This window comes from Bombina bombina, chromosome 2 (assembly GCF_027579735.1).
Source record: "Bombina bombina isolate aBomBom1 chromosome 2, aBomBom1.pri, whole genome shotgun sequence".
Classification (NCBI taxonomy): domain Eukaryota; kingdom Metazoa; phylum Chordata; class Amphibia; order Anura; family Bombinatoridae; genus Bombina; species Bombina bombina.
This window is the reverse complement of record NC_069500.1, coordinates 342,582,568-342,609,997: the sequence shown is the minus strand read 5'-3', so window position 1 is coordinate 342,609,997 and position 27,430 is coordinate 342,582,568. Positions and strand designations below refer to the sequence as shown.

The following is a 27,430-nucleotide window of genomic DNA, read 5'->3' as shown; positions in this document are numbered from 1 at the left end:
ATTTATTTATGAATTGTATAATGTTAGCAGCAGCCATTGCTAAGCTCAGACCTACATTTTAAGTGTAACCCCCATAATAGATTAGTAATGATGTGTAACTGAGGGATACAGTGAAATTTATGAAGTGATATTAACTAAGATATTCCTATTATTAACATATAATAGGAGGTGAATTTGTCATCATAAAAGTATCATTTCCCAGAATCCTGTATTTTATGTTTGTTACAACAGTATGTTTACAGTTGACTACAGCAAAGCTCTAGGCAGTTTAGTCTTTGCTAAGTTGCCTTTTTTGCAATGCATTTGTTTCTGATTTCTATATACCTCTAGCGGTAGAAGGTTATAATTTGACTAATACTCTTGTAGCGTTAGTGCTCTTTTGCTAGGGTGAGATATTTATGTCTAGGAGCCCTGTTGAAGCATAGTGCTAAATACTGATTTGAATGCAATATTCCATATACTCTTCTAGGTTTATAAGGAAGACGTATAAGACATTTCATTTGAGTCTTTGTATTGCTAAAGTTGGACATTGTGTAAGGTTGGAATATAGTGTACTCCTATTCCCTAGTTCTTTAGAGGTACAAAGACAAAATGAATGGCCTTTTTTCCCTTCTTAATAGTTTGTTTATAAATGTTGTTGATGTCCCTGTGTAACTCTATTAATATTTGTTTCAGAACTGGTTTCACAGTCTGGTTTCTTGGTTAATTCTTAGCAAATTATTTTTTATAAACTAAGCACAGAGACAAATTAGCATTGTCCCTTTAAATACATAGACAACATATCTAAAGAGTTTGTTTGTTTGTTTGTTTTTTATTGTATTTCACACCTCTCTATGTGTAATAATTGATAAGAATTAGCAAGTAACTTTTGAATGTGGTGTCTAGTCTGTCGCACAGCTGCAAAGAATTTAAAGGGACTTTAAACACTTTAAGATGGTAATATAAACTGATAAATGGTATATATAAATACAACTCTGCAATATACTTTCATTGTTTTTGTCCCCTTTTCCTGTAATTCCATTCTGACATTTTGAGCTTTCAAGTTCCTGTTAGAAATGGAACTGCAGAACACTGTTATATTCCACACAACCATTGGCTGAACGCTCTAGTTAACTATTTATAACAGTCCCTAATTGACCACAGCAGTGAAGGTAACCTAAGTTACAACATGACAGCTACCATTCGGCTAGATTTAGAGTTTTGTCGGTAAGGACCCGCGTAGCTAACACTGGCTTTTTTCTGGCCGCACCATAAAAATAACTGGTATTGAGAGTCCACATAAAGGCTGCGTTAGGCTCCAAAAAAGGAGCGTAGAGCATATTTAACGCAGCTTCAACTCTCGATACCAGAGTTGCTTACGGAAGCGGCCAGCCTCAAAAACGTGCTTGTGCACGATTCCCACATAGGAAACAATGGGGCTGTTTGAGCTGAAAAAAAACCTAACACCTGCAAAAAAGCCGCGTTCAGCTCCTAACGCAGCCCCATTGTTTGCTATGGGGAAACACTTCCTACGTCTGCACCTAACACCCTAACATGTACCCCGAGTCTAAACACCCCTAGCCTTACACTTATTAACCCCTAATCTGCCGCCCCCGCTATCGCTGACCCCTGCATATTATTTTTAACCCCTAATCTGCCGCTCCGTAAACCGCCGCTACTTACATTATCCTTATGTACCCCTAATCTGCTGCCCCTAACACCGCCGACCCCTATATTATATTTATTAACCCCTAATCTGCCCCCCACAACGTCGCCTCCACCTGCCTACATTTAACCCATAATCTGCCGAGCGGACCGCACCGCTATCATAATAAAGTTATTAACCCCTAATCCGCCTCACTAACCCTATAATAAATAGTATTAACCCCTAATCTGCCCTCCCTAACATCGCCGACACCTAACTTCAATTATTAACCCCTAATCTGCCGACCGGAGCTCACCGCTATTCTAATAAATGTATTAACCCCTAAAGCTAAGTTTAACCCTAACACTAACACCCCCCTAACTTAAATATAATTTAAATCTAACGAAATTAATTAACTTATTAAATAAATTATTCCTATTTAAAGCTAAATACTTACCTGTAAAATAAATCCTAATATAGCTACAATATAAATTATAATTATATTATAGCTATTTTAGGATTAATATTTATTTTACAGGTAACTCTGTATTTATTTTAACCAGGTACAATAGCTATTAAATAGTTAAGAACTATTTAATAGCTAAAATAGTTAAAATAATTACAAAATTACCTGTAAAATAAATCCTAACCTAAGTTACAATTAAACCTAACACTATACTATCATTAAATTAATTAAATAAAATACCTACAATTACCTACAATTAAACCTAACACTACACTATCAATACATTAATTAAATACAATACCTACAAATAACTACAATGAAATAAACTAACTAAACTACAAAAAATAAAAAAGAACTAAGATACAAAAAATAAAAAAATATTTACAAACATAAGAAAAATATTACAACAATTTTAAACTAATTACACCTACTCTAAGCCCCCTAATAAAATAACAAAGACCCCCAAAATAAAAAATGCCCTACCCTATTCTAAATTACTAAAGTTCAAAGATCTTTTACCTCACCAGCCCTGAACAGGGCCCTTTGCGGGGCATGCCCCAAGAAGTTCAGCTCTTTTGCCTGTAAAAAAAACCATACAATACCCCCCCCAACATTACAACCCACCACCCACATACCCCTAATCTAACCCAAACCCCCCTTAAATAAACCTAACACTAAGCCCTTGAAGATCATCCTACCTTGTCTTCACCTCACTGGGTATCACCGATCGGTCCTGGCTCCAAAATCTTCATCCAACCCAAGCGGGGGCTGACGATTCATCATCCGGTGGCTGAAGAGGTCCAGAAGAGGCTCCAAAGTCTTCATCCTATCCGGGAAGAAGAGTAGATCCGGACTGGCAACCATCATCTTCCAAGCGGCATCTTCTATCTTCATCCGATGAGGACCGGCTCCATCCTGAAGACCTCCACCGCGGACCCATCTTCATCCGGCGACGTCCAACTGAAGAATGACGGTTCCTTTAAGGGACGTCATCCAAGATGGCGTTCCTCGAATTCCGATTGGCTGATAGGATTCTATCAGCCAATCGGAATTAAGGTAGGAATATTCTGATTGGCTGATGGAATCAGCCAATCAGAATCAAGTTCAATCTGATTGGCTGATCCAATCAGCCAATCAGATTGAGCTCGCATTCTATTGGCTGTCCGATCAGCCAATAGAATGCGAGCTCAATCTGATTGGCTGATTGGATCAGCTTATCGGATTAAACTTGATTCTGATTGGCTGATTCCATCAGCCAATCAGAATATTCCTACCTTAATTTCGATTGGCTGATAGAATCCTATGAGCCAATCGGAATTTGAGGGACGCCATCTTGGATGACGTCCCTTAAAGGAACCGTCATTCTTCAGTTGGACGTTCAGGATGGAGCTGGTCCTCATCGGATGAAGATAGAAGATGCCGCTTGGAAGATGATGGTTGCCGGTCCGGATCTACTCTTCTTCCCGGATAGGATGAAGACTTTGGAGCCTCTTCTGGACCTCTTCAGCCACCGGATGATGGATCGCCAGCCCCCGCTTGGGTTGGATGAAGATTTTGGAGCCAGGACCGATCGGTGATACCCGGTGAGGTGAAGACAAGGTAGGATGATCTTCAGGGGCTTAGTGTTAGGTTTATTTAAGGGGGGTTTGGGTTAGATTAGGGGTATGTGGGTGGTGGGTTGTAATGTTGGGGGGGTATTGTATGGTTTTTTTTTACAGGCAAAAGAGCTGAACTTCTTGGGGCATGCCCCGCAAAGGGCCCTGTTCAGGGCTGGTATGGTAAAAGAGCTTTGAACTTTAGTAATTTAGAATAGGGTAGGGCATTTTTTATTTTGTGAGTCTTTGTTATTTTATTAGGGGGCTTAGAGTAGGTGTAATTAGTTTAAAATTGTTGTAATATTTTTCTTATGTTTGTAAATATTTTTTTATTTTTTGTAACTTGGTTCTTTTTTATTTTTGTACTTTAGTTAGTTTATTTCATTGTAGTTATTTGTAGGTATTGTATTTAATTAATGTATTGATAGTGTAGTGTTAGGTTTAATTGTAGGTAATTGTAGGTATTTTATTTAATTAATTTAATGATAGTATAGTGTTAGGTTTAATTGTAACTTAGGTTAGAATTTATTTTACAGGTAATTTTGTAATTATTTTAACTATTTTAGCTATTAAATAGTTCTTAACTATTTAATAGCTATTGTACCTGGTTAAAATAAATACAAAGTTACCTGTAAAATAAATATTAATCCTAAAATAGCTATAATATAATTATAATTTATATTGTAGCTATATTAGGATTTATTTTACAGGTAAGTATTTAGCTTTAAATAGGAATAATTTATTTAATAAGAGTTAATTCATTTCGTTAGATTTAAATTATATTTAAGTTAGGGGGGTGTTAGTGTTAGGGTTAGACTTAGCTTTAGGGTTTAATACATTTATTAGAATAGCGGTGAGCTCCGGTCGGCAGATTAGGGGTTAATAATTTTAGTTAGGTGTCGGCGATGTTAGGGAGGGCAGGTTAGGGGTTAATACTATTTATTATAGGGTTAGTGAGGCGGATTAGGGGTTAATAACTTTATTATAGTAGCGGTGTGGTCCGCTCGGCAGATTAGGGGTTAATAAGTGTAGGCAGGTGGAGGCGACGTTGAGGGGGGCAGATTAGGGGTTAATAAATATAATATAGGGGTCGGCGGTGTTAGGGGCAGCAGATTAGGGGTACATAAGGATAACGTAGGTGGCGGTCGGCAGATTAGGGGTTAAAATTTTTTTATAGAGTGGCGGCGATGTGGGGGGACCTCGGTTTAGGGGTACATAAGTAGTTTATGGGTGTTAGTGTACTTTAGAGCACAGTAGTTAAGAGCTTTATGAACCGGCGTTAGCCCAGAAAGCTCTTAACTACTGACTTTTTTCTGCGGCTGGAGTTTTGTCGTTAGAATTCTAACGCTCACTTCAGACACGACTCTAAATACCGGAGTTAGAAAAATCCCATTGAAAAGATAGGATACGCAATTGACGTAAGGGGATCTGCGGTATGGAAAAGTCGCGGCTGAAAAGTGAGCGTTAGACCCTTTTTTGACTGACTCCAAATACCGGAGGTAGCCTAAAACCAGCGTTAGGAGCCTCTAACGCTGGTTTTCACGGCTACCACCAAACTCCAAATCTAGGCCATTGTTTTATAAACACTAAAACTTTACACTTATTTTGTCAATATTTAAACGGCTAATGAAACTTTAAAAAATACATCTACATCTACATTCAGACTAATCTTTTCTTTGTATGTATCATTATATCTAGCATTTATTTAGTGTTTAATATTCCTTTAAAGTAAACACATGCTAGACGTAGTGATGTATTCAAAGCAAAAATTAACCTTATTTCTGAGGGAAGTGGCTACACTGAGAATTTTTGCAAGAAATATAACTAAGTTGTTTGTTTCTTTTTATGTTTACTTTGATTTAATATATTTGTTTTTACTGAAGAATCACTGTTTAATATCCCTTTTAAAGGACTGGGTTAACGTGTTTGCAAGATAACTCAGTAAATAACCTTGCAGAGTTAAATAATTTACTAAAGTAAACTTACTGACCTTGAAATACCTGTTTGTAAAAGACAGAGTGACTAATGAAGAGAATACGTGTTAGGTTACCAATAAACTTATCCCGTTATTTTTGTGCTTTCTATAGAACGAAACCAAAGGATAGTGTTTATATCCAGGATCATGAAAATGGGGCAGAGGACGGAAACGTTGCTTTGGAAAAGTTGCGAGATGTCATTGCACAATGTATACTTCCACAAGCTGGTAAATACATTGCAATAGAGTATTTCCTCATCTAGTTTAAATGGGGTTGATAAACCTAAGCATAAATGAACATACATAGGTAGCATATATGAAAGGCTTGGGAGCGACAGTGCACTTCAAGCTGGTGATTGGTGGCTACACACGTATGTTATTGACTCATCGGATTTATTCTGCTAGATCCCAGTAATTCATTGCTGCTCTAGAGCTTTTAACTATATGTTAACCCCTTTGCAGCTCTTAAAGGAACATTAAACACTAAATACATTTCATTCGTCTCCCTCTAATCATGGATGCTGCTGTTATAGAACCCAGGTTACACTGCAGGTATCTAAAGGAGAGTTGCTGCACATGCGCCAAACACATCAGAACTGGAATGTAGTGATAGATTTTAACATAGCAGCATCCATTGCTAGAGGAAGGCGGGAATGTCAATACTATGCTTATAAAATGTATTAAATGTCTCTTTAAATAAATAGTTATATGCAAGCAACAGTGCAATAATAAAATGCTTTAACTCTTTCTCTTTGCACTACAATGTCCCTGTGAATCCACCGCACATGATACAGAGTATTACTTCACATATTTTATATGATCCTTCTACCCCCAGCTTCTAGTCATGTTTTTACATTAACAAACAGAGAACCCCTCTTAGATGGCTCAAGGTACAGTGGAATGTCCGTCAGAATAGACCCTGTATCTAATGCTCAGTACCCTTATATATAGATATATACCAATTCACTTCAAATGCAACATCCGGGAGCAAAAAAAAAAATGTGTGTGTTTTCAAAAACGTGCCTTTATTGTTGTAACATTTTGGGGACCGTATCGCCTTCCTCAGACAGAGAAACACAGTGAAAAACAAACATTTATAGGACACACATCCAATAAACATATACCCCACCCCCTAATTAGAACAAAAAAACGCCAAGTGGTAGTCCTAGTAACACAAGTAAACAAACAAATAAATTGAACACCCTCAACAAAATAAGGACAAATAAGTGAACATGTACAACAACATCAAAAGAATAAGAGTGAAAATTAAAAATCGGCCAGAGATCAGACGCATGCATCCAATAGATAAGACAAATTAAACAGGTGAATCCTAAAATTCATATGCTCTAAACATTAGGCAGGTACACAAGCTAGCTTATCAAATGTACTATGTCAGCAAGATACGTGCTGATACAAAAAAATCGGAGTACCTGAAATTTACGCTTATGTAAACAAGGAGGCAGACGGACGCGAAACAGCTCTCGTGCTGTCAGAGTGTGTCCGATCGGAGACACATATGACGTCATTGCATACAAACAGCTGTGAAAATAAAGCCCGTACCAGCTGCTCCGCTCGATCGAGACACACACTGTCGGCACGTCACAGAGGGAAAAGATAACATAGAGCAATGAGCTGATGGGAGCACAGAGAGACTAAATGATAAAAGGCCCAAACGCAAGGAAACAATGGTAGAGCAAATAAAACAGACAATAGAGAATAAAGAGTAATAGACACTAATAAACAGTAATGGCACAAAATGCACAATGAGCCTACAGTAGGGGAAGCTACATTGGGCCGGGGTGGACAGCGCCAAGGGAATGTAAATAATGCACATCAATACAACAGATAAATACTGCCAATACCCATTTGGGCACCACTCTCTACCAAAAACCTACCAATCGAAATTCACTTCTACATGCTACCAGTTGCCACCCTGGGGCTCGATTACAGGCCATCCCGCAAGCACAATTAACTAGAGTCATCAGGAATAACAGTGATACCAATAATCAATTTCAGCAACTTGAGGATATGAGCAACAAATTCCTGGATAGAGGATACCATCCGAGGACCATTAGACAGGCAAGAGAAAAGTGCATGGGTGGTGATCGGATCCGGCCCAGAGATGAGGGGTCAAGTATCCCACGTATGACCTTCATTACCAAATATTCCCCTGATTCAAAACTGGCTGGAACGAGCCTACGCCAACACTGGCACATCCTGCAAGGGGATCCCAATGTGCCACTATCTAAATGGGCTCCACCCCTTGTAGGCTGTAAAAGGAATACAAGTTTAAGGGACTTGATCATGAAGACCGACCCCATCCACTGCTACCAGGATATGACCTGGCTACAACCCAAGAAGATGGGCTGTTATTGTTGCATAGGGTGTACCACGTATTACTCTATGCTCCCGGGGGCTACGTTCGGACACCCACACAAAAATAAAAAATATACTATCAGCCATCAGCTGACCTGCACAACGAAATACGTTGTATATCAAGTTGTAGTTGTGCCAAATTCTATGTGGGAAAAACTACTGATGACGCTCGTACAAGGATACCGAACCACAGATCAGCGATTAGAGCTGCCATCAAGAATAACAACAGCGAACAACCTGTCACAAGACAATTTATGGAATCTGGCCACAACCCAACAGACCTCCGGTTCATCCTGATCGACCATGTCCATGTGCCCCCCCTTGAGACAAGGTGGTGACAGAAATAAGATTCTCCTCCAGATTGAAGCTTGATGGGCATAACGTTTAAACACTATACAGCCACATGGATTAAATTCCATGCTCGATTGGCACTGCTTCCTCTGAGTTTGCTCTTTAATGAGTTTGTCCATTTGATCCAGTTTTGAGAGCTCACAATCCATTCTGTCCATCTTATTAATATTAAATTCATGCACTCACCATGTTATATCCTATGAGCGGTGCGGATCTCTATTATACACCCATATGGGGGTCCACGAGCCCTTTACTGTAATTCATATTTGTTCTAATTCATATTTGTTCCAACACACATTGTTCATGACACAACTTCTCCTGCATTTGGCTTATAGTCCCTGTATAGTTATGTAGGTTTTTATTTTTGTATTTGCTTACATGATTTTTTTTTTTTTTTAAATGCATACTGTTCCTTGTACTGCATGGGTATTGGCAGTATTTATCTGTTCTATTGATGTGCAGTATTTACATTCCCTTGGCGCTGTCCACCCCGGCCCGATGCAGCTTCCCCTACTGTAGGCTCATTGTGCATTTTGTGCAATTACTGTTTTAGTGTCTATTACTCTTTATTCTCTATTGTCAGTTTTATTCGCTCTACCGTTGTTTCCTTGCGTTTGGGCCTCTTATCATTTAGTCTCTCTGCACTCCCATCAGCTCATTGCTCTAGCTTATCTTTTCCCTCTGTGCTGTGCTGACAGTGTGTGTCTCGATCGAGCGGAGCAGATGGTACGGGCTTTGTTTTCACAGCTGTTTGTACGCAATGACGTCTTATGTGTCTCCAATCGGACACACTCTGACCGCACGAGAGCTGTTTGGCGTCCCTCTGCCTCCTTGTTTACGAAAATGTAAATTTCAGGTACTCCGATTTTTTTGTATCATAACGTATCTTGCTGACATAGTACATTTGATAAGCTAGCGTGTGTACCTGCCTAATGTTTAGTGCATATGAATTTTAGGATTCACCTTTTTAATTTGTCTTATCTATTGGATGCATGCGCCTGTGATCTCTAGCTGATTTTTAATTTTCACTCTCATTCTTTTGATGTTGTTGTACATGTTCACTTATTTGTCCTCTACAGTGAATAGGGGAATTGAGGGTGTTCAATTTATTTGTTTGTTTACTTGTGTTACTAGGACTACCACTTGGCGTTTTTTTGTTCTAAATAGGGGGTGGGGTTTGTATTTATTGGATGTGTGTCCTATAAATGTTTGTTTTTCACTGTGTTTCTCTGTCTGAGGAAGGGGATACAGTCCCCAAAATGTTACAACAATAAAGGCACTTTTTTGAAAAGACCAGTGAGTGCAAGCCATTGTTTATTGATGTTTTTTCCTGTTTGCACCCTGGCAAGCTCTGCCTCGCTCCACAAGACTCTCTTCTAGTTTTAAAAGCTTCAAGTGCTCCCTAAAGACTCTACTGTTCAGGGATGCATACAACCTATGCTAACCTTTCTTTATACCAGTTCCTCTCCTCCATTGCTATCCCCTGAACCCCCTTAGTATGTAAGCCTAAGAGTCCAGCTGTTTGTTGATCACCACCTCAAGAGCTGACTACAACAGTGCAACTCTTGGCAGGGCCCTCTACCCATTTGATCCCTATAATTGTTTTGTTGTACTCCGCCTTTGTTAATAGCTCTGCGGATTCTGTTGGCGCTCTACAAATAACCGATAATAATAATAAAATAACTGATATTCAGTGCGTATATAATTATAGAAATGCAGGTTCAGCAGATCGTTCTCCGTAATAGCTTACCGTACTTGTAATCATCTATCAGTTTGGTCAAGCTAATCGCACCTCTTCCCATGGTCGGTCCGGGTCCCTGCTGTTTGAAAAGCCTCACAGCTCTCAGTCTCCCAAAAGATCCTTGCTTGACAAGGGTAAAACGAGGACGCTAACAAGCGTGAGCATATAGTGAAACGCTCACCAGATTACGTCAAACGCTAGCGTCTGAAAGGGTACTCCAGATGACATCACAATCTAGCCCTTCTGCGATTATTCAATGTACCGAGGCTCCAGTCAGTAAGAAATTCAAATAAATAAACAAAGAACCAACGAACCTCCAGGCACGTAATTGAAAATTAAAATTTTGTTTAATTGTAGTCACATAACCATCACAGTAAAAAAGTTGAAAAATAGTTTAAGAGCACGGCATCTTATCTCCTGTCTTACGTGTTTCGGCAGACCTGTGCCTTAATCATAGACATATATAGCCATGGTAAATGGCTAAGCTTAAATATCTGTACATGATAATTGCTAATTGAAAAGAAGCGGTATGAATTAAGGGAACACACACTATCTCACTTGGAACCCCTATTGAGGGCTCAGCGGTCATTTTTTAAAGAGGGCATACATTCACATTTGGTAAACAGAATGAGTGAATAAAACCACATCAATTACATATAGCCAGTTGTACATAACAACAATTTCAAACCCCTTAATATATATTTTTATCCATGACAGTTAATTTTCAAAAATTTAAAGAGATAATTTAACATATCATATATGGGGGAAAGCTCAGTATTACATCAATTTACTTAAAACATACCACCACCTCAACCCTATTAGGGAAATTAATTATTTAAGTACAGACTCATCAGAACCCATGATGTGTACATTGATGACCTCGCTATAAAAATTTTGTTATCTCTACATCTTATTAAAGAAACTCATCACTGCCCCACAAGTTTAATCCTTGAATTGTATGAAAAACATTGAAGTACCACATAGCTATTTTTTGTTAGACCAGAAATTAATATCTCCTGATATATTAAAACCATAGTGTTTTCTGGTCTTCAACTTGAAGATCCAGAAAGCTTCTCAGTAAAAGAGCCTATCAGTCCTATCACCTCCTCTCACAGGGAGACGAACCTGTTCTATAATCTGCCATTTGAAACTGGTCAGATCTTGTTTATGTACATAAATAAAATGTCTAACCAAATCAGAACATTCCAATCCATTTCTCCAACATTGGTGTGTCCGGTCCACGGCGTCATCCATAACTTGTGGGGAATATTCTCTTCCCCAACAGGAAATGGCAAAGAGCACAGCAAAAGCTGTCCATATAGTCCCTCCTAGGCTCCGCCCACCCCAGTCATTCTCTTTGCCGCTGAACAAGCAGCATCTCCACGGAGGTGGTGAAGAGTATGTGGTGATTAGTTGTAGTTTTTTATTCTACTATCAAGAGTTTGTTATTTTAAAATAGTGCTGGTATGTACTATTTACTCTGAAACAGAAAAAGATGAAGAGTTCTGTTTGTGAGAGGAATATGATTTTAGCAGCAGTAACTAAAATCGTTTGCTGTTTCCACATAGGACTGTTGAGATGAGATAACTTCAGTTGGGGGAAACAGTTGGCAGACTTTTCTGCTTAGGTATGACTAGCCATATTTCTAACAAGACTGTGTAATGCTGGAAGGCTGTCATTTCCCCTCATGGGGACCGGTAAGCCATTTTCTTAGTCTCAAACAGAATAAAGGGCTTAATATGGGCTATAAAACTGGTAGACACTTTTATGAGCTAGATCGATTGCTTTATTTGGGCATTTTATACAGCTTTATGTTGAAATTCACACTTTATAAACTTTGGGGAACGTTTTTTTTTTTTATGTCAGGCACTGGTTTAGACACCTTCCCAGTCAGGAAGGGCCTTCTCTGTAGTAGGCAGAGCCTCATTTTCGTGCCATTACTGCGCAGTTACTTTTGAGAGCAGGACATGCAGCTGCATGTGTGTGGGTCTGAAAGTAGTTGAAAAGGTTCCTAGAAGGCTTCATTTGGTATCGTATACCCCCCTGGGTTTGGTAAAGTCGCAGCAAAGGCTGTAGCTGGGACTGTAGAGGGGTTAAAACTGTAACCGGCTCCGGTTTCCTCATTTTAAGGGTTAAAGGTCTGAAATTTGGGGTGCAATGCTTTGAATGCTTTAAGACACTGTGGTGAAAATTTGGTTAAATTTGAACAATTCCTTCATAGTTTTTCACATATTCAGTAATAAAGTGTGCCCTGTTTAAAATTTAAAGAGACAGTAACGGTTTTGTTTTAAAACGGTTTTTTGTACTTTATTGACAAGTTTAAGCCTGTTTAACATGTCTGTGCCTTTAGATAAACTATGTTCTGTATGTATGGAAGCCAATGTGTCTCCCCCTTCAAAATTGTGTGATAATTGTGCCATAGCGTCCAAACAAAGTAAGGACAGTACTGCCACAGATAATAAAGTTGCCCAAGATGATTCATCAGATGAAGGGAGTAGACATAGTTCTACATCATCTCCTTCTGTGTCTACACCAGTTTTGCCCACGCAGGAGACCCCTAGTACTTCTAGCGCGCCAATGCTTGTTACTATGCAACAATTGACGGCAGTAATGGATAACTCCATAGCAAATATTTTATCCAAAATGCCTGTATTTCAGAGAAAGCGCGATTGCTCTGTTTTAAACACTGTAGAGCAGGAGGGCGCTGATGATAATTGCTCTGTCATACCCTCACACCAATCTGAAGTGGCCATGAGGGAGGTTTTGTCAGATGGGGAAATTTCTGATTCAGGTAGAATTTCTCAACAGGCAGAACCTGATGTTGTGACATTTAAATTTAAATTAGAGCATCTCCGCGCACTGCTTAAGGAGGTGCTATCTACTCTGGATGATTGTGACAACCTGGTCATTCCAGAAAAATTGTGCAAGATGGACAAGTTCCTAGAGGTTCCGGTGCACCCCAACGCTTTTCCTATACCCAAGCGGGTCGCGGACATAGTGAATATGGAGTGGGAGAAGCCCGGCATACCTTTTGTCCCCCCTCCTATATTTAAGAAATGATTTCCTATGGTTGACCCCAGAAAGGACTTATGGCAGACAGTCCCTAAGGTCGAGGGGGGCAGTTTCTACACTAGCCAAGCGCACTACTATTCCTATCGAGGATAATTGTGCTTTCAAAGATCCTATGGATAAAAAATTGGAGGGTTTGCTTAAAAAGATTTTTGTACAGCAAGGTTACCTCCTGCAACCTATTTCGTGCATTATTCCTGTCACTACAGCAGCGTGGTTCTGGTTCGAGGAACTAGAAAAGTCACTCAGTAGAGAGACTCCGTATGAGGAGGTTATGGACAGAATTCACGCACTTAAGTTAGCTAATTCCTTTATTTTAGATGCCGCTTTGCAGTTAGCAAGATTAGCGGCGAAAAATTCAGGGTTTGCAATTGTGGCGCGCAGAGCGCTCTGGCTAAAGTCTTGGTCAGCGGATGTATCTTCCAAGACAAAATTGCTTAATATCCCTTTCAAGGGTAAAACCCTTTTTGGGCCAGAATTGAAAGAGATTATCTCAGACATCACTGGGGGTAAGGGCCACGCCCTTCCACAAAATAGGCCTTTCAAGGCCAAGAATAAATCTAATTTTCGTTCCTTTCGCAATTTCAGGAACGGACCGGCCTCCAACTCTGCAGCCTCTAGACAAGAGGGTAATGCTTCACAAACCAAACCAGCTTGGAAACCGATGCATGGCTGGAACAAGGGTAAGCAGGCCAAGAAGCCTGCTGCTGCTACCAAAACAGCATGAAGGAGTAGCCCCCGATCCGGGACCGGATCTAGTAGGGGGCAGACTCTCTCTCTTTGCTCAGGCTTGGGCAAGAGATGTTCAGGACCCCTGGGCACTAGAAATAGTTTCTCAGGGTTATCTTCTGGAATTCAAGGAACTACCCCCAAGGGGAAGGTTCCACATGTCTCACTTATCTTCAAACCAAATAAAGAGACAGGCATTCTTACATTGTGTAGAAGACCTGTTAAAAATGGGAGTGATGCACCCAGTTCCAATCGTGGAACAAGGAATGGGTTTTTACTCAAATCTGTTTGTAGTTCCCAAAAAAGAGGGAACTTTCAGACCAATTCTGGATTTAAAGATCCTAAACAAATTTCTCAGAGTGCCATCGTTCAAAATGGAAACTATTCGAACGATTTTACCTACAATCAAGGAGGGTCAATTTATGACTACCGTGGATCTAAAGGATGCATATCTACATATTCCTATCCACAAAGATCATCATCAGTTCCTAAGATTCGCCTTTCTGGACAAACATTAACAGTTTGTGGCTCTCCCATTCGGGCTAGCCACTGCTCCAAGGATTTTCACAAAGGTACTCGGGTCCCTTCTAGCGGTTCTAAGACCAAGGGGCATTGCAGTGGCACCTTACTTGGACGACCTTCTGATACAAGCGTCATCTCTTTCAAAGGCAAAGGCTCACACAGACATCGTTCTGGTCTTTCTCAGATCTCACGGATGGAAAGTGAACATAGAAAAAAGTTCCCTGTCTCCGTCGACAAGAGTTCCTTTCTTGGGGACAATAATAGATTCTTTAGAAATGAAGATTTTCCTGACAGATGTCAGAAAGTCAAAACTTCTAAACGCTTGTCAAGTTCTTCACTCTGTTCCACGACCTTCCATAGCTCAGTGCATGGAAGTAGTAGGGTTGATGGTTGCAGCAATGGACATAGTTCCTTTTGCGCGAATTCATCTAAGACCATTACAACTGTGCATGCTGAAACAGTGGAATGGGGACTATACAGACTTGTCTCCAGTGATTCAAGTAGATCAGAAGACCAGAGACTCACTCGGTTGGTGGCTAACCAAGGATCACCTGTCCCAGGGAATGAGCTTCCGCAGACCAGAGTGGGTCATCGTCACGACCGACGCCAGTCTAGTGGGCTGGGACGCGGTCTGGGACTCCCTGAAAGCTCAGGGGCTATGGTCTCGGGAAGAGTCTCTTCTCCCGATAAAGATTCTGGAACTGAGAGCGATATTCAATGCTCTCAGGGCTTGGCCTCAACTAGCAAAGGCCAGATTCATAAGATTCCAATCAGACAACATGACGACTGTTGCTTACATCAACCATCAGGGGGGAACAAGGAGTTCCCTGGCGATGAGAGAAGTGACCAAAATCATAAAATGGGCGGAGGATCACTCCTGCCACCTATCTGCGATCCACATCCCAGGAGTTGAAAACTGGGAGGCGGATTATCTGAGTCGTCAGACATTCCATCCGGGGGAGTGGGAACTCCACCCAGAGATATTTGCCCAGTTGACTCAATTATGGGGCATTCCAGACATGGATCTGATGGCGTCTCGTCAGAACTTCAAGGTTCCTTGCTACAGGTCCAGATCCAGGGATCCCAAGGCGACTCTAGTGGATGCATTAGTAGCGCCTTGGACCTTCAACCTAGCTTATGTGTTTCCACCGTTTCCTCTCATTCCCAGGCTGGTAGCCAGGATCAAGCAGGAGAGGGCCTCGGTGATCTTGATAGCTCCTGCGTGGCCACGCAGGACTTGGTATGCAGATCTGGTGAATATGTCATTGGCTCCACCATGGAAGCTACCTTTGAGACAGGATCTTCTAGTACAAGGTCCATTCGAACATCCAAATCTAGTTTCCCTCCAACTAACGGCTTGGAAATTGAACGCTTGATTTTATCTAAGCGTGGGTTTTCGGATTCTGTAATAGATACTCTGGTACAAGCCAGAAAACCTGTAACTAGAAAAATTTACCATAAAATATGGAAAAGATATATCTGTTGGTGTGAATCCAAGGGATTCTCATGGAGTAAGATCAAAATTCCTAGGATCCTTTCCTTTCTACAAGAAGGTTTTGATAAGGGATTATCAGCGAGTTCTCTAAAGGGACAGATTTCTGCTTTATCTGTCTTGTTACACAAACGACTGGCAGCTGTGCCTGATGTTCAAGCTTTTGTTCAGGCTTTGGTCAGGATCAAGCCTGTTTACAGACCTTTGACTCCTCCCTGGAGTCTGAATTTAGTTCTTTCAGTTCTTCAAGGGGTTCCGTTTGAACCTCTACATTCCATAGATATCAAGATGTTATCTTGGAAAGTTCTGTTTTTGGTTGCTATTTCTTCTGCTAGAAGAGTTTCTGAGTTATCTGCTTTGCAGTGTAATCCGCCCTATCTGGTGTTCCATTCAGATAAGGTTGTTTTGCGTACTAAACCTGGTTTCCTTCCAAAGGTTGTTTCCAACAAGAATATTAACCAGGAAATAGTTGTGCCTTCGTTGTGTCCGAATCCAGTTTCAAAGAAGGAACGTTTGTTACACAATTTAGATGTAGTTCGTGCTTTAAAGTTCTATTTAGAAGCAACAAAGGATTTCAGACAAACGTCTTCTCTGTTTGTCGTTTATTCTGGCAAGAGGAGAGGTCAAAAAGCTACCTCTTTCCTTTTGGCTAAAAAGCATCATCCGATTGGCTTACGAGACTGCCGGACGGCAGCCTCCTGAACGCATCACAGCTCACTCTACTAGGGCTGTGGCTTCCACATGGGCCTTCAAGAATGAGGCTTCTGTTGATCAGATATGTAAGGCAGCGACTTGGTCTTCCCTGCACACTTTTGCCAAATTCTACAAATTTGATACTTTTGCTTCTTCGGAGGCTATTTTTGGGAGAAAGGTTTTGCAAGCCGTGGTGCCTTCTGTTTAGGTAACCTGATTGGCTCCCTCCCGTCATCCGTGTCCTAAAGCTTTGGTATTGGTTCCCACAAGTTATGGATGACGCCGTGGACCGGACACACCAATGTTGGAGAAAACAGAATTTATGCTTACCTGATAAATTACTTTCTCCAACGGTGTGTCCGGTCCACTGCCCGCCCTGGTTTTTTAATCAGGTTTGATGAATTTCTTTCTTTAACTACAGTCACCACGGCACCTTATGGTTTCTCCTGTTTTTTCTCCTGTCCGTCGGTCGAATGACTGGTGTGGGCGGAGCCTAGGAGGGACTATATGGACCGCTTTTGCTGTGCTCTTTGCCATTTCCTGTTGGGGAAGAGAATATTCCCCACAAGTTATGGATGACGCCATGGACCGGACACACCGTTGGAGAAAGTAATTTATCAGGTAAGCATAAATTCTGTTTTTCTGGGGGGCGGAGCCGGCTATCTAGAGTGCAGGACGTGCTCTGCTGTAGCTCCTGACTTCATCTATTATATAACTACTATTATTCTTATAAACCATTCCAAAAACACATAATGATTGCAGCCCTGAAAGGACTAATTACTACCATTGAGTTAAAGAATGCTTAGGAGACTGGAATCCCAATCGGAGACCTTTATCAAGAGGTAGTAACGCAGCGTTATTTCTCATGGACTTGAGCCTCAGCAACGAGGACTATAAGGGGCTATAGAAGTGTCAGTAAGCTCCTAATCTACAAAATACAGTAACAATGCTGCACTCCGTTACTCATTAAGGTAATTCCTTTAGAAGACCACTCATTCGTAATTGAAATAGAGACAACTCTTATCCAAGATGGCGACGATAATACTTTTGCTAAAGCGGCTAGAAAGGAAGATGGATTCTCACTTCCTACAGCTCCATGCAGAGCTCGTCGCAGAGCGGAGCTCTATAGGAACGGATCACACTCCCAGTGCAAACCTGCCACAGAATGAATATAATATCCCTACTAGCCGCTCCTCTCTCTCGCCGCACAAATTTACGTCTGCAAGCGGCTCATATCGATCTTCTGCGGCCAACCATCAACCCGCCCTCTTGGAAGAAGCCCCTCAGCCCGCATGGCACGTACTCACCCTGACTAGGGTATCAACTCCCTGCTGCAACATCGGCAAGAGCCATGCGGATCTGGAGGACGCAGCCGGCATCATGGCTCATAGTAACTACGGAGGTGCTACCGCCATTCCCAAGCGGCTGGAGATAGATCCCTAGTGATCAAGCTTAACTTACCTGGGGTTAACGCCTTGGAAGATGATAGTGATAACCGGAGAATGAGCACAGAGGGAAGCGGACATCTTGGATTTGAGGAAGCACTTTGCTATAGCGGAGCCGCACGGACTTGTCCTCTTTTACAGGTGAATTTATTTGTGAGGAATTCAGTTCTTCAGCCGTTTTTGGAACTAAGCCCTGCCGACACACTTTCATTTTGTGCAGTTTGGAAGCGCCGATTCACAAACTTGTCACTAGCTACGGGAGATTCTCCTTTGGTAAAGGTCAACTGCTCCCATTCCTCAATTCTATCGTGGAACTGCCTTAAGACTGGCATTGGGTAATCTGGCTTGGAACTTTACGTCTGAGGCATTGTCTTTTCTTTTTGCTAATTTCTAAATGACGACAGCTATGTCTGAAATGTGAATTTACAGTGCATCAGTTTATGTCATGATATTAGTAGTTGAGACTTATGTGTGTGGTAATCTTATGCAAAATTTTAATTATGCCCTTGCATGTCTTAAATATTCTCCCTGAAAACCTAGATGAGAGATAATTGCCGGATAGTGTAGGCTTAAGGTCTCACTTCATATGCGTGTTTTCTACTTTTAATGCATTTTAATAGATATACCAGAGACTCATTACTGAGCAGCTCTAACCTCTATAACTTACGATACATTTACACACTATAGGCTTGCCTGGCAGTGTACACATAACAACCACATTACATAGAGACCAAGGACAGGGGGCTTTGATGTACATGTTATATTAGTAACAGATACTGATGTTATCACACCCTTAACCTCCTCAAAGGCGCATGGGTTAATTTGTTCATTATAGTTTACTCCCTGAAATAACACTTTATTGTATTATTGAGCTATTTACATTCTAATCTCTTATTGCTATCCCTGGAGTCCTATACAATAACTGTGAGCCTTATTTAGTCATTCACTCATGTGTTCTTACCGTGCCCAAGAGCTAAATAATCTCCAAGAAGGTAGACGGTCAGAACTTATGGTTAATATAGTTTAAAGCAGGCTATTATACTATCCATAGCTTTTTAAACTAACTCCTGATAACAACATTCTTTACAATATACTCTCTGATATGATTTATAGGGGTTCCCTTTATCTTGGTATTACTCACACTGCTCACATCGTAAGATATTAAACTAACTAGCTGGTTATATGTTGGGGAACAAGCTTAAATATGTTTATTGGTGTTATGTCAAACTTGTATTTTGCTGTTAATGCTGGCATTTATGACTACTTACCAACACAACTGTTCAGTCCTATCTTTAGGGTTTCCAAGGTGGCACTTTAAAAACTCCTGGTTTGCTAGCTTTAAAGATCCTGACTTGGTCTCTATCCCAGTTAGCCTACTTGCGTGCCTTTGATAACAACTACATATTTGCCATCCTTATCTAGAGCCAATATATACTGTGTTCAACATGAGGCATTCTACAATTATACCAGAACAACATTGGCATCTTAGATGGAGCCTAACCCATGGGCTATTTCAAACTGTTCTATGTTAAGGTCCAAACACTGTTCTGAGCATAGAATATTAACTCCTCCATTGTTATTGCTGAATGTTTTTGGGTGACACATACACACACTAGCAAATACCATGCCAGCCAGGGCCTTTCAGAGACAGTTTATATTACCTCTCAATTGTTACACCGCTTCTATCTATTGCTCCCATCATCTATATTCTAAGGATACATATGAGGGTTACATTGCAAACTTTATTATCGTTATTTCCCAAGAAAATTATTTTCTCTGTAGCGAATTTATGGTTTATACAAATTGTCTGGTACTGCTGGGCCCCTCTCCTCCCTTTCCCGCCGGTACTGGTTGCCTGCGGGTCATACCCCTTTTCCTTTTCCCAGCATCGTCTACAGCTGACATTTCCCCAGGGGAGGAGCTCACCCAGAAGTCCTTTATATGCCAAAGACACTAACATCCCCCCTTCCACAAAACTTTCTTGAGAACTACCCTTATTTATCTCATCGAAAGCAGATCTCTCAACTTTGACCCCCATTATATAATAGCTTTAAATCATCACCCCTAGCAACAAACTCACATTTTCTATTGACCTTTCTAGAAGCAATTGGATATCCAATTATATGGCGTACCCCCCCATAGGGTATCACCAACTCCCCATCTTTTATGTTAATAGATCTGCTCCCAAACCTTCCCTATTTAGTCTAATAGGACCTTCCATTTCACCCCTCAACTGTATATATAAATCACTACACCCTGAGCGACATTTGCTCCCCCCTAGTAACTATATAAATAACAGATTGTCCTCTGTAAGTCCATTCCTTTAGTATTGTAGAGTATTCAATATCCACCCTTCGCACTCTGTTATTTTGATATACCCTCAGGCTCCGCCCCCCCTTTACCCTTCCCCATCCCACTCAGAGCGGCTCTTGCCCGCTGCACTCCCTTCCCCCCTCTCTGCCAACTTGGTCCAAAATTGACCAAACGACAGCTAACCTCCACTTGCCCAATTCTTCTTCTTTGTTCTATTAAATAACCACATGAGTCACAATGTGGAGATCAGTTCTATTGTTTATATAATATAAAACCGAGGTTACATTATTATTCGTGGTTCTATCAATTATTCATATTTTATAATACTACTTCTCCTGACTAGATATTGGTTACAAACGTCTATACTCACAATGTGAATATTAAGCATATTAGATATAGTTCCATATTATACAGACTCTAATTAGTTATTCTTCGGGAGAAGTATACAATTCATGCTCAGTACTGCTATATTATTATTTTTATTTCTCTCCTATGTTTTTTGTGAGTATACTACATATGTTCTAATGTTATACTCTCAATGTTAATTGATGAACATTCTCTGTAAAATTTCTTATAACCTCAATAAAAAATATTTAAAAAAAAAATTCTGTTTTTCTATGTTTTTAAGATGTTCCCTAATTCTGCTGCGTGTTTCCCTAGAGGTTCATCCAATGTACTGCTTCTGACATTTGGTGGATTCCACTAAGTATACCACAAAAGTGGTTCTGCAGTTTGTGCAACTAGATAAATCATATAGTATACCCTCTGTGTGGTTTTTGATTAAAAAGTTCTGGTGGTATCAGAGAAACCACAGGCTATACAGTTTCTAAAGTGACATGTCCCTTAACACTTAACCAACTACTCAATTGTGATCCTGAGGTCCTTAACATACTCAGTGACAGTATATTGCCCAGAGTACAACCCCTCTTGGCAACAAATTTACAACCCGCTGAGGCAAAATCTTTGATTATTCTCAGCAGTGAGTATTGGTAGGTGTTTATTAACTATGTCACAAATCTGTGTGAACTGGGGACTAAACTTGGTTATGAACACAGGTTAAGTACGATCAAATTTCCTTCCCTTTTTATTGTCGGTGACTTTAGTATCTTTGAGCATAGACTCTCTCTCCAGTCTGGTAACCTCTAATAAGCTCTTCTGATCGTCTTCTCGGAGTAACCCCTTGGAAGCAACTGGGAGATCAGAGTTTCTCTTTTGCACAATCACTCTCATTTGTGCAATTCAGCTTAATGCGGATAAATTTGCCTTTGGCCACTCCAAACCCAGTATGCCTTTGATGGCAACTCAGAGCATGTAGTATAGAATTAGAGGATATTGGCTTGCGGTAGAGAGTGGTGGTGTTTGTACAATTATCATAATTGGCAATCAAACTTGCATATAGGTACGGTAAGGTAACAGGATCAAAGTAAATGTAAATTATAAATTGACATGATTAGAATTGAAATAGTCAATGAAGTATAGGATATTGTGACAATCTCCTGTCCAAATGAACAGGAGATCATTGATATATCATTTATACAACTTGATACAGTCATGGAAGGGATTATTACCTCCCAAAGACATTATCTGAAATATACAATACTTGCATTAGCTACCTTGTTAAATCCCTTAACAATCAGAATGCACTGGGGAATTTTTCTTTTCCGTGTTGCAATTTATATCAAAGGTTTAATTTCTCGTGAGGCTTGAAGTGCAACCTGCAAACCATCTCCCTCCTCTCATAGCGGCTAATGTAGAAGCCATTTAACTGAGTCATGCAGGAAACAATAATAGATTAATTAGAATTTACATTCCAGATTTCTAAAAACGTCACTTTATTACTTCCTCTGGGTTTATTGTTTGCGTTCATGTAGGTGTCAGCTGTGTTGTACTCTCAGGAGACATATTAGTTAGAGATCTTTCAGTTATTTTACAATATTTACCAGTTGAGTCTAACATATTCTACTTGGTAATCTGCAGCATTATCAATCCGGTCTACTAGCCCTCTACTGACAGATATCCCAGCTACTACTGTGTAATTAATATGACTACATATGTCAACTTGTGACATTCTTCATAGCTTATTATCAGTACCCCTATTCCCTATAGTCACTGACCAAGTTTTCAGACTAATTCTTAATTCCTAATATCTACTTTATTAAAGAGACACTGAACCCAAAAATTTTCTTTCATGATTCAGATAGAGCATGCAATTTTAAACAACTTTCTAATTTACTCCTATTATCAATTTTTCTTCATTCTCTTAATATCTTTATTTGAAAAGCAAGAATGTATTATTATTATTATCGGTTATTTGTAGATCGCCAACCGATTACAGAATGTAAGTTTAGAAGCTGGCCCATTTTTGGTTCACAACTTGGGTTGTCCTTGCTGATTGGACAGCACCAATAAACAAGTGCTGTCCATGGTCTGAATCAAAAATTGTCTTGCTCCTTAGCTTAGATGCCTTATTTTTCAAATAAAGATAGCAAGAGAACGAAGAAAAATTGATAATAGGATTAAATTAGAAAGTTGCTTAAAAGTGCCTGCTCTATCGGAATCACAAAAGAAAAAAATTGGGTTCAGTGTCCCTTTAAGGATACCTGAAATGCAGATTTATTACAATGTATTCTAAACTACAGTGTTTTGCAGTATCAATCTTCTCCTATTATAGCATTGGAAATCAAATGTTCACATTTGCACAAATAGGCACTAACTGTTTTGTTTTTTTAAAACAGGAGAAAATGAAGACGAGAAATTAAATGAAGTGATGCAAGAAGCTTGGGAATATAATAAGAGCTGCAAATTATTTAGAGATACACTGCTGAGTTTCAGCTGGAATGGTAAAAACCTACTCTATTCTTTATAAATACCTGTTTCATTTTGTTTAAGTATAAAATTGAGCACTCGATATTATGTTTAACTAATAAAGAATATAAACATTGCAATATATAATAATTATTTCTTTTTCTTCATTTTGATGCAAAATAGTGCTTGTTCCACTCTCTCTCCATTACAGGCTGGAGTTCAGATTGTTTAGTGACCTAGCTACATATTACACTGAGATTGCTTAGAGTTATAAAAAACAAAATTACAACTAGCACTAATTGGCCACAGTCAAATGAGATAAATTCTATATATTTAATAGGCTTCTCAAGTGCTTTATTCATGGTCTGAGGCGGCAGCATTTCTTTCATGTAATTGGCAAGAGTCCATGAGCTAGTGACGTATGGGATATACATTCCTACCAGGAGGGGCAAAGTTTCCCAAACCTCAAAATGCCTATAAATACACCCCTCACCACACCCACAATTTAGTTTTACAGACTTTGCCTCCTATGGAGGTGGTGAAGTAAGTTTGTTCTAGATTTCTACGTTGATATGCGCTTCTCAGCATGCTGAAGCCCGGTTCCTCTCAGAGTGCAGTGAATGACAGAAGGATGTGAAGGGAGTATTACCTATTGAATACAATGGTCATCCTAACTGGGATCTATTTCATAGGTTCTCTGTTATCGGTCGTAGAGTTTCATCTCCTACCTCCCTTTCAGATCGACGATATACTCTATACTTAACTTGATTCAACATGCTAATAATTTCATTTGTGATGCCATTTTTTGACATTATCAAAATTTAGGTTAAATCTGTCTTTAGCTATTTTAGCTAGAAGAACTTTGTGGCTTAAATCTTGGAATGCTGATTTGATTTCTAAATCCAGATTTCTATTTTCTTTCCTTCCAAGGTAATAAATTATTTGGTTCAGTTGGATTCAATACTTTCAACTGTTACTGTGGGGAAGGGAGTTTTTTTGCCTCAAGATTAAGTTCTAAGGGTAAATCTTAAGCTTATTTCCGTTTTTGTTCTTAATAAGGAACAGAAGCCTAATTCTTCCCCAAGTAATATGTTTCTAATTGGAAGCTTTCTTCAAAATGTAATGAATTCAAGCCATTTAAGAGTGCAAAGCCAGCCCACAAATGTGCATGAAGGTGCGGCCCTTATTCCAGCTTAGCTGGTAGGGGGCAGGTTAAGATTTTTCTGAAGTTGTTTGGTTCAATTCGGTCCAAACTGCTTAGATTGGGGTACAGAATAGGATTCAGAGTAAGACCGCCTGTGAGAAGTTTTTTTCTCTCTCACATATGCCAGCAATCCCAGTAAAGGCTCAGACTTTCCTGAAGTGTGTTTTCAGACCTGGAGTTATCTGCGGTATTCATACCAGTTCCGTTTCAGGAACGAGGTCTGGGGGTTTTATTCAGAACTATTCATTGTTCCAAAGAAAGAAAATCTTTTGATTTGTAATGTAAGAGTACCATCTTTCAGAATGGTGATTATAAGTCTATTCTGCCTTTTGTTCAGCAAGGGCATTATTTGCCCACAATAGACTTCTGTTTCATTCAGATTATTTTCATTTTCTGAGATTCTCTTTTTTAGACAAGCATTACTAATTTGTTGCTCTTCCTTTCTGGCCTAGCGACAGCTCTAGGAATCTTTTTAAAGGTTCTCTGTGTTTCCTTATTTGGACAATATCTTGGTACTTGCTCAGTCTTTTCGTTCTGCAGAATCTCATACGATTCAACTTCTGTTGTTTCTTCAAGACATAGTTGGAGGATGGATCATTTTACCAAAAAAGTTCCTTGATTCCTCAAACAAGGGTCACCTTTTTTAGGTTTCCAGATAGATTGTGTCAATGTCTTTGTCTCTTACTGACAAGAGACAATTTATATTGGGTTCAGCTTGTCGGAACCTTCAGTCTCTTATTTCCTTCAGTACCAATATGCATGGAAGTTTTAGGTCTCATGACTGCAGCATCGGACTCGATTCCCTTTGCTCGTTTTCATATGAGACCTCTCCAGTTTTTAATGCTGAATTAATGGTGCAGGGATTATTCTGGGATTTCACATTTAATATCCTTGTACCCAATACTCATCTATCTCTGACTTGGTGGTTAGATCACCATCGTATAGTTCTACGGGTCTCTTTGCTTCATTCAACCTGGACCGTGATCACAACAGATGCAAGTCTTTTAGGTTGGGAAGCTGTTTGGGGATCTCTGTCAGCACAAGGGGTTTGGAAATCTCAAGAGGCGAGATTACCAATCAATATTTTGGAACTCCGTGCGATTCTCAGAGCTCTTCAGTTTTGGCTTTTATTGAAGAGAGACGTTTATTGGTTTTCAGACAGACAATGTCACAACTGTGGCGTATGTCAATCATCAGGGTGGGACTCTCAGTCCCCAGGCTATGAAAGAAGTATCTCGGATACTTGCTTGGGCAGAATCCAGCTCCTGTCTAATTTCTGCAGTCCATATCCCAGGTATAGACAATTGGGAAGCGGATTATCTCAGTCGTCAAGCTTTACATCCGGGAGAGTGGTCTCTTCACCCAGATGTGTGTTTTTCAAATTGTTCAGATGTGGAGGCTTCCAGAAATAGATCTGATGGCATCTCTTCTAAACAAGAAACTTCCCAGGTACCTATCCAGGTCCAGGGATCCTTAGGCGGAAGCAGTGGATGCATTGACACTTCCTTGGAGTTTTCAACCTGCCTATATTTTTCCGTCTCTAGTTCTTCTTCCAAGAGTGATTTTCAAAATCATCATGGAGCAATCGTTTGTGCTGCTGGTGGCTCCAGCATGGCCGCACAGGTTTTTGTATATGGTTCTTTTTTCGGATGTCCAGTTGCCAACCTTGGCCACTTCCATTAAGGCCAGACCTTATATCTCAAGGTTCGTTTCTCCATCAGGATCTCAAATCATTAAATTTGATGGTATGGAAATTGAACGCTTAGTGCTTAGTCATAGAGGTTTCTCTGACTCAGTGATTATTACTATGTTGCAGGCTCATAAATCTGTGTCTAGAAAGATTTATTATCGAGTTTGGAAGACTTGCATCTCATGGTGCTCTTCTCATAAATTCTCTTGGCATTCTTTTAGAATTCCTAGAATTTTACAGTTTCTTCAGGATGGTTTAGATAAGGGTTTGTCTGCAAATTCTTTGAAAGGACAAATATCTGCTCTTTCTGTTCTGTTTCACAGAAAAATTGCTAAACTTCCTGATATTCATTGTTTTGTACAGGCTTTGGTTCGTATCAAGCCTGTCATTAAATCAATTTCTCCTCCTTGGAGTCTTAATTTGGTTTTGACGGATTTACAGGCTCCTCTGTTTGATTCTATGCATTCTCTGGACATTAAATTACTTTCTTGTAAAGTGTTGTTCCTTTTGGCCATCTCTTCTGCTAGAAGAGTTTCTGATTTATCTACTCTTTTTTGTGAGTCTAATTTTCTTATTTTTCATCAGGATATGGCAGTTTTGCGGATTTCATTTAAATTTTTACCTAAAGTTGTGAATTCCAACAACATTAGTAGAGAAATTGTTGTCCCTTCGTTGTGTCCTAATCCTAAGAATTCTCTGGAGAGATCTTTACATTCTTTGGATGTGGTAAGAGCTTTGAAATATTATGTTGAAGCTACTAAAGATTTCAGAAAGACTTCTAGTCTATTTGTTATCTTTTCTGGTTCTAGGAAAGGTCAGAAGGCTTCTGCCATTTCTTTGGGATCTTGGTTAAAGCTTTTGATTCATCATGCTTATTTGGAGTCGGGTAAATCCCCGCCTCAGAGGATTACGGCTCATTCTACTAGGTCAGTTTCTACTTCCTGGGCGTTTAAGAATGAAGATTCTGTCGATCAGATTTGCAAAGCAGCAACTTGGTCTTCTTTGCATACTTATACTAAATTCTACCATTTTGATGTTTTCTCTTCTTCAGAAGCAGTTTTTGGTAGAAAAGTACTAGAGCAGCTGTTTCAGTTTGATTCTTCTGCTTATAATTTCAGTTTTTTTCATTATAAAGATTAAAACTTTTGATTTGGGTTGTGGATTAATTTTTCAGTGGAATTGGCTGTCTTTATTTTTATCCCTCCCTCTCTATTGACTCTTGTGTGGAGTTCCACATCTTGGGTATTTGCTATCCCATACGTCACTAGCTCATGGACTCTTGCCAATTACATGAAAGAAAACATAATTTATGTAAGAACTTACCTGATAAATTCATTTCT

At 39.8% G+C, this 27,430-nt stretch overlaps 1 protein-coding gene across 1 annotated transcript in view; it reads left to right on the top strand.

Moving 5' to 3' along the window:
- MAPKAPK5 (MAPK activated protein kinase 5) overlaps positions 1-27,430 on the top strand; it is a 100,823-nt gene that overhangs the window by 52,900 nt on the left and 20,493 nt on the right. The window contains exons 10-11 of the mRNA XM_053701704.1: positions 5,773-5,888; positions 23,127-23,231. Of these exons, the coding sequence (XP_053557679.1) occupies positions 5,773-5,888; positions 23,127-23,231 (221 nt within the window). The remainder of the gene's footprint in view (positions 1-5,772; positions 5,889-23,126; positions 23,232-27,430) is intronic.